The following is an 8,354-nucleotide window of genomic DNA, read 5'->3' on the forward strand; positions in this document are numbered from 1 at the left end:
AAAAAAAATAAGTTCATAATGTTCTGTTTGATAAAGTTAATGTAAAGTTACTTTAAAAGTTAAATATTGAAGATATGATTATTTGTTGTATCCATAATAATAAAAAGTACACATTTTGTTAAGGACATCATGGTAAAGAAAATAAGAGTCCTGTGGAGAAGATGCACAGTTTTAGTTGTGGTGAATACATAACTCACTTTGTATCTGAGTAAGTTTCAATATTCGATCAATAAAAGTAGAAGATGTAATTTGAAAAATTTTAAAACACTTTGTATATACCCTAAATTGTACTGGCAATCAATACTTTTCCTTACCTCATCAATCACCATGTTCACATTTTTCTGCTGTATTATCTTTGAGCTCATTTCATTTACTTTTAAGTAATAGTTTGTATTGTTTTATACAGAAAAGCATATGAAAAGGATTTTCTTATGTTTATCAATATTTTTTACACATCGTATGCTGCTTCTACATTCTATATTGCTACTTTACTCAAGAACATTGCCATGAATTCACTCTGATTGGTTTTATTCTCCTTCAGTCCAACTTCACCAAAATGGGACTCTGGTTTACATTATTAGTGAGAGGTCACAAGAGTCTGCAATTTCACCATTCTTGTTCATAATGTTTGGTATTATTGAAGGCAGTACTTTATATCTATCATCTTGGATCCTAAATCTGAAAAATCTAAGTTATACTCACTATAATAATTAAAATGTTAAGATATGTCATAGCACTCAGAATTCCTAACATTTTCTTCCTGAGGCGCCATCGAATATTTTTCTATTACTCTAGTATTTGTTATAATAGTTAAAATGTTATTTAAATAAATTAGTTCACCTTCTTTGGAGCTCTTCTCCTAAATTCTAAATTTATTTGTATTTTCATTGTTTATTACTGACACTACTCATGAGGCTAAACAAATAAATCCAATAGTGGATTATATCTATTTAGATGAATAGTAATTTTGTAGTATTTCTGCATTACTAGAAATACTAAGTATTCCTTGGTTAAACTAGGAGTTGTATTTTTTTAATAAAAAGAAAAGAAAAAACAGAAAAGAATAACAAAACAAGATTTATTCAAGAGATCATATTCTACTAGATCTTTGTTCTGTAAGCCTTGGCCAGTTTTAAATCCTTTTAGAGTCTCCATTCTCCCATGCTTGTAAAGGTCTATAGTATATAATATTTGTCTTTTCATAGAGATAAGTATTAAATGAAAATCTGTTACCTGATACCTCTTTCGCTTTCTTGTGTGGTATACACTCCCCTATGACCACAGGCATAGCAATGCAAACCATTTTATGTTGGCGTCAACCACCCAACCACCTTTATGTGGACAACATCTGCCCTCAATCATATGCAACACAACTTTTACTGTACCTGGGCTTCTCCCAGGTCACAACTAGGAAAACAGAAGGAGCCCACTGTGATTCTTCCCTTGCATAATTATAAGGTTCCTGAAAATTACAGATCTTGGATGTTGTTCAGCCAATGGGAGAAAGAAGTGGATGGACAAATGTTTTTCCACGTTGATCTGATCCTGTGGTGGACAATTCCAAGTCATTCTACATGCTCCTAAAAGGTCCTTACAAGATTTAGCCAAGTTGCTCTTCATAAAATAAACTCAAAAACGCAGCCTTTCTTTAGATTTTCCTCTTTGATTCTTTCATCTTACATAGTGTCTCCTACTTGCTTCCTGGGATCTTGTGCTACATAAACTGTTTGCACCCAAATCTTTGACATTAGCTCTGTTCTGGGGAGAGGAGGATCCACAGTAAAACTAATGGATATAAATGCTTGTTCAACATGGCTCAGGTGTGTTGCTGTTAGCTTGATTGGGGATGAGCCTTGAAGAAGCATCAGTAGGTTACCCAAGTCTCCTGGACCCAATCATTCCCACTTAAGATCATTGGTGAATGATCCTTACTGTCCTTACCAGTGGGAGGTAGGAACCCGGGCACTTAACGCCTGCTAACAAAGAGCAAAGTGTCTGTCCTAGCAGTTGTTTAAGCTTCACTTTTCTCTTGGTTGAAAATCCACATTCAGATACTAGACTTTAAGTAATCTTTAGTGTAAGCATACAGTTTACCTTATAAATTACATCCTAGTCTTGTTGTCTGCATTTCTAGTTTATTCATCAAATCTTCTGCTTTCCTGTATCAGTAGAAATGCATGTCCTTCATTCTTAGACAACTCTCACTGCTGTTGAGACAAGTCTGCAGATGCAAACTATGGTCTTCCAGAAATGATTACTCTTAATAGACAACATACCTAATTTCAAGAGAAATGATCTCAAATCTGTCACATATATGTGCCCCAAATCCAGTTACACAGTCATATTGATTTTTACTTAAACCTCCAAAATTCTTGAATGCAAAAATGTAAGCAAACAACATATTTGGGTGCCAGATTACGTAAATTTATTAGATTAAAATTTCCATTTTCAACAGTTTTTGGATGAAAATCAGATAGCATATATTCGATCAATGGTAAAGATATTAGAACTTAATATTAGGTTACTTATTAATTTCACAGTCTGCCAGAAGTTGGTGATGCAAGAAGCTGGTAGAAGAAGAATGAAAGGATATTGGGAACTGGCAAGAATGAAAACAATGGCTGCATTCGGTAGAGACTTTGATCCTAATACTCAAAAGGATCTAGAAATTTAGCAGGTGAATTGATAGAAGCGAGATCCACAGATTGGTCTATAACAAGAAGACTGCCAGGCTCTAGAAGCCAAGTAGTTTGGGTAGCAGAATCTGGATCCATAACTCAGGGAAGGAAAACCACAACCTCCATATTTCAGGAATCTGAAGCCACTGGATCCATTTCCCAGCGAGTAGCACTTCCTAGATCCATAGCCCTGGGAGTGACAGCTGCTGGACCTAAAGCCTAGAGATCCGGTGCAAGTCGTCTGGCAGGGACTGCAGAGCATGGAGGTCCTGTGGCAGTAGCAGGATTTCCGGCAGCTGGTGGGCTCCCAGCAGGTCTTCTGACAGTTCCTGTAGAGAGAGGAGCCCAGCTGGCAGATGCTGGGAGAGCAGAGTGCAGTGCTGTAGGGGTTGCAGCCTGGGTAGTGCAGGTAGCCCCCAAAGGAGCGGGAGGAGAAGTTTCCAGAGCAGCAGTTGTAGGACATGCTGATGAGATGTGAGTTCAGTTGAGTGTACCCGGGAAGATTCTGAGTTTCAATGTTGTATCCTGGACAAGGGCATTTATATCCTCCTAGCAATAGGTGTGGTGCCCAACAGAGTCATCCTTTACATATTTGTGGTCCCTCATTTACATATGTGTAACTCCATAATCTTGTCTGTAATTGCATTTGAATACTTTTCCATGTATTGTATTTATGGGTGCTATAATTTTGGTGTTATAGCACAAAGCCAATGAACTGCACTTATGTCAGAAATGCTATGACTGTTTTACGTTAATGTCTAGCTCATCACGACAAGGAAAGCTCTTCCTGTTTCTCTGGCACATGCTACCTGCCTCTTTTCCTGTGTACTCACATCTGGCTTTGCTAGTGGATGTTTTCCTCCTAAGAGTGGGGAAAAAGATAACATTAGTTTTTTTCTGGTGCAATGGATTAGTTTCTACCTGGATAAGAACATTTGTGAAAATGATCCGTCTTGTCACCATTCATTGCTATACATCAAAATTACTTTGTGGTTATTTGTTACGGCAGTAAGAGAAAATTAACACATTAAGTACTACAGTTATAAAGTGTGTCTCATATCCAGTGAAGAAAGATCAAGAACAGGCAAACCAAAGAGATAGAAAGAAATGGCCAGAAACTGAAAGAAACCTTGCCATGTATTTAAAGACAAGATAACAAAAAGAAGTTTGACTGACACACAGTCACAGAGAAGATCAATTTGAGGTCCATCTCTATTCAGTCAAACAGCTGAATGCTTATCTGCTGAAGGGAGGAAACAAGTGAAAGAGAAACAAAAAGTTCAGGAATTTCAGAATTTTTTCCCTATTGCATTCAAGCTGGCATGTGTCTTGTCTCAATGTCTTCATGAGCAAAAATTTTCAAAATTAGCAAATCTTATGAACTTTGATATATTTATCATCTACTTTCATAATTATCCAGGGCTTCTACCCTCTTAGAATGTCTCTACCTTTCCATACTACTGGTTTTCAATGACTTTTGCCACTTGTAGAACCAGGTACCATCCTACATTTTCCTATGAAAATGGGAAGTTTCTTTGTTCCCCAGTCCTCTTTTCCTCAGCATGGTATATGAATGTTCCTCTCTTATTTTCTGTCTCTCTCTTCCTCTGACTCTCTTTCCCTCTATTTTTCTTTTTTTTCTTCTGTGCTTAAGTTTGATTTTATCTTTTGTTCTTTTCTTTTTTTTACTTGTCATATTTTATGTTTTGTTCATTTGTTTGTTTGCCTCTGTTGAATTATAGATTCCATATTGAAAAATAAAAATTGGACAGCTTTGTCATATTCTTTGAGGATAGCCACTCTGTAAGTTTATTCACAAAATATTCTATGTTGAAATACAAGTACTTAAATTATATTCAGGACCAAAGAAAGTGTACTGTCATGGTTTTATTTTATAATAAAATATAATAAACTTACAACAATAATGTTAGAAATTTTCTCGATTAAAATGTATGGCAATATTGAAAAGTAACTTAATATAGGCCTTCCAGAAGGAAGAAGAATGAAGAAAGAAGCAAATACGGCCAATTCAAATATCTATTCCATGAGTTACTTTCTATTTTTCAATAGCAGTTGATTTCTCCTTACCTTGTGCCTTAGAAAGTAGGTTTGGAAACTATTCCTTCCCCATTTTCTTTTGTTTCAAATATAACTCTTTAAAATAATCTTGAATACCAAACTTATGAGTTAAATGGGGAGCATGAATTTATTCAGGCGAAACTGAGGGATTTAGTGAATTTGTCTTCAGTTAATCCAGGTTCCTTATTCAAAAATCCTTTTCTGAACCAGTTATTGTGAAAAGAGGTGTTCTTCCCTTCTCTCTGCCTCTAAATCTCTGAAACTTTGTTCACATTAATTTCATAAAAGTTTAAGAAGAACTTGTAAATGCCATGACTTTGTACTCACTTCATCTTGGAGATCGTATTATTTGTTTTGTCTAATATGGAGCCTCATCATTGTTGTTTCTTTTTTTAACTGAATTATTTATCAACAATTAAAAATTGAGATCTTTCACATAAAATATATGGCTCAGGGATATACATCAAAAGGCTTCTGATCTTTTGACAGATAATTCTTTTCACTGGGCTATGAATAATGGCTTTGGATATTTGAGATATGTTTTCAACAGAGTCTCATCCATAGTTGAAAATTACAACTTCTGGCACCTACCTGCTTCTCTTTTCTAAAATACCAGTCAACTTGTCTCTAACATGCTGGAAATTCTTGTTTTCACTAACCGTCCAGGTTACAACCTCAATAAGCAAAAGCCAATACATAAAGATTCTATATAAAGATTGAAAATAGAAAAAAGTATGAGCCATACGTAATGTAGATAAAAAGTGTACCTTGCTTGTAATAGGTATCTAAGCAAAATAAAGAGGAGAGAATGGGGCAGAAACAATATTTGAAGAGAGTACAGTTGGGAATTTACCAATCTTGATAAAAGGCATCAATTCACATGTGAAATAATAGGAGAATGGTGTAGATCTAGTCTAACTAAGGTGGAGATGGCTGAAAAAATGGGTTTTAGCAGACATTACCTGGAGACAGTCTGAATATAAGCTCCAAAACTAAACTCAAAAGTTTTTTTTATTGTTTCTCTAAATCATTGAACAACTGAAATAATTTTTTTTTTTGTTTACCCTGATTGGCATACTCGAGATAAAATATTCAGTTTAAATTTTTTACTATCCATCAAAAAATTGGTTTACTTTTTGTATTAGTCTATTCTCATACTGCTATAAACTACTACTACTTTATAAATCACCTGGTAATTTATAAAGAAAAGAGGTTTAATTGATTCACAGTTCTGCAGGCTGTACAGGACGCATGGCTGGGGAGGCCTCAGGAAACTTACAATCATGGTGGAAAATGACGGGGAAGCAGGCAGTCCTACAAGGCTGGAGCAGAAGGAAGAGAGTGAAGGGGGAAGTGCTACACATTTTTAAACAACCAGATCTCATGAGAACTCACTCACTAGCATGAGAACAGCAAAGGGGAAGTCCACACCCATGATCCAATCACCTCCCACCAGGCCTTCCCCAACATTGCAGATTACAATTTGACCTGAGATTTGGGCAGGGACACAAATCCAAACAGTATCACTTTTTAAAAAGTATAAACAAGATTCAATATTTACAGACATTCTGCATTTTTTCTCTTTCCAGAGTCTCCCCTGGGAGAGGTTGGGAGAGTTGTAAGATTTGGACATAGGTCTGCCCCAAGTGAAGGAGGAAGAGAAAGAGAAAGAAGTGCTTGAGACCTATGCAGGGGACAGTAGCTCTTTAAGGTCATTGAGGAAACCCTGAGTCAAAGCTGGCTGTCAAGTATCTTCCAGGAATCCCTATATCTCCACTGTGCTCAGTCTTTGCCTGGGAGCAGCCCAGAGACAGCAAGCCTTCCCAAAAAATGCAGTGTTAACTTTTAGAACACAGTAGGTAGGGTCATTGGTTATTTAAGCCTCCTGTAATTTAAGATCCTAGATGTGAATTCTCCAGGCTGCCACACATGTGAATGAGAATCTGTTAGGACCACGGGCCTCATATTAGATGCACTGAAGCTGAAATTCATTTATTTTTTTCCTCACATTTCAATGGTGTTTATCTGCCACTTTGATTCTCTTCATAAGGCCCCCAAATTGGTTTTCATTTGTGATTGTCTCAGTTCCATCCCTTGCTGTCACTACGTCTCCAAATAATTGTCCAGGTTTCCTTCTGGTCATAGGCATCAATGTTATTCAATTTGTCTTAACTTATACTTTTTCTTCTACATTGGATGTGAGACACAGTGGGTAGTAGTATGTAATAGATGAAGGAAACTTTTGTAGAATGAGAAAGGATGGTGATAAGTAGGTTTAGTTTTTAGCAGGTTTCTCATTAAGGCCAAAGTTGTGTCTCTAATCCATTGACAAAAAAAGACACGTAACTTTATCTCATTTCTCACTGTTTAGGGAAAACTATTGGCCCATAACAGCCAATAACAAGACACATGAAAATTATGCTAGAAGGAAAAGGAGGTGCCTTCCTAGACATAATAAGCATTAATATGAAACAGTCATAGCATTTCTGACATAAGTGCAGTTCACTGACTTTGTGTTATAACACCAAAATTATAGCACCCATAAACACAATATGTGGAAAACTATTCAGATGCAATTACAGAAAAGATTGCTGAGTTACACATATGTAAATGAGGGAGCACAAAAATGTGAAGGATGACTCTGTTGGGCACACCTATTGCTGAGAGAATATAAAAGGCACTGTCCAGGTGCAACATTAAAACTCAGAATCTTCCCAGGGACACTCAGCTGAACTCACATCTCCCGTCAACATGTCCTACAACTGCTGCTCTGGAAGCTTCCCCTCCTGCTCCTGTGGGGGCTACCTGCGCTACCCAGCCTCTTCCTGTGGCTCTTCCTACCCCAGCAACCTCGTCTACAGCACTGATATCTGTTCTCCCAGCACCTGCCAACTGGGTTCCTCTCTCTATAGGGGCTGTCAGGAGACCTGCTGGAGGCCCAACAGCTGTCAGACATCCTGTGTGGAGTTCAGCCCCTGCCAGACCTCCTGCTACTACCCCAAGACACACATGCTCTGCAATTCTTGCCCGACTATGCACGTTGGATCTCGGAGTTTTGGATCCAATAGCTGCTGCTCCCTGAGCTGTGGATCCAGGAGCTGCTCCTCACTGGGTTGTGGATCCAATGGCTTCAGATATCTGAATTATAGAATCCATGTCTTCCCTTCCCAGAGTTATAGATCCAGATTCTGCCACCCATTTAGGAGGTGGTTCCATTCATCTTGTTATCAGCCATTCTGTAGATCTGGTGTGTACTGACTAATGTGGTGACTGCTCAAACCCATTTGAGAAATGCATATCTTTAGTAAAGTCATCTACTAATTTCCTCCTTTGAGAAGTATTCTAATATTATTGATCACCAGGTCTACTTTTCTTTCCAGCCTTCAAAAACTGGCGTGTATGTTAGTTCTGTCAAACTGCAGTGTGGATCAATGACTGATCTATAACTGGATCAATCTGAATCTATAACTCTGGGAAGGAAAGGCATGGATTCTATAATTCAGGTATCTGAAGCCATTGGATCAATGAATGATCCAAACTGCATTATAGATACAATTTATAGTTTTTGTATTTCTTTCCAAAAGAGATAAGAAGTGA

General features: G+C 37.3%; 2 protein-coding genes across 2 annotated transcripts; one reads left to right on the forward strand and one right to left on the reverse strand.

Moving 5' to 3' along the window:
- Nucleotides 1–2,536: 2,536 nt before the first annotated feature.
- Nucleotides 2,537–3,155, reverse strand: LOC105500785 (keratin-associated protein 13-4). Its single transcript, XM_011926449.1, has one exon. The coding sequence runs from the start codon at nucleotides 3,139–3,141 to the stop codon at nucleotides 2,671–2,673; it is 471 nt and encodes a 156-aa protein (XP_011781839.1). The 5' UTR covers nucleotides 3,142–3,155; the 3' UTR covers nucleotides 2,537–2,670.
- Nucleotides 3,156–7,504: 4,349 nt separating this feature from the next.
- LOC105500787 (keratin-associated protein 13-3) lies at nucleotides 7,505–8,023 on the forward strand. Its single transcript, XM_011926450.1, has one exon. It carries the CDS (start codon nucleotides 7,509–7,511, stop codon nucleotides 8,013–8,015), a length of 507 nt encoding a protein of 168 aa, XP_011781840.1. The 5' UTR covers nucleotides 7,505–7,508; the 3' UTR covers nucleotides 8,016–8,023.
- The last annotated feature ends 331 nt before the right edge of the window (nucleotides 8,024–8,354 follow it).

This window comes from Colobus angolensis, unplaced genomic scaffold, assembly GCF_000951035.1.
Source record: "Colobus angolensis palliatus isolate OR3802 unplaced genomic scaffold, Cang.pa_1.0 Scaffold69, whole genome shotgun sequence".
Taxonomy (NCBI): Eukaryota; Metazoa; Chordata; class Mammalia; order Primates; family Cercopithecidae; genus Colobus; species Colobus angolensis.

Bases quoted from the DNA above. Each gene is read 5' to 3' on its own strand.
- LOC105500787 (XM_011926450.1), top strand. From the start codon at position 7,509: ATGTCCTACAACTGCTGCTCTGGAAGCTTCCCCTCCTGCTCCTGTGGG.
- LOC105500785 (XM_011926449.1), bottom strand. From the start codon at position 3,141: ATGTCCTACAACTGCTGCTCTGGAAACTTCTCCTCCCGCTCCTTTGGG.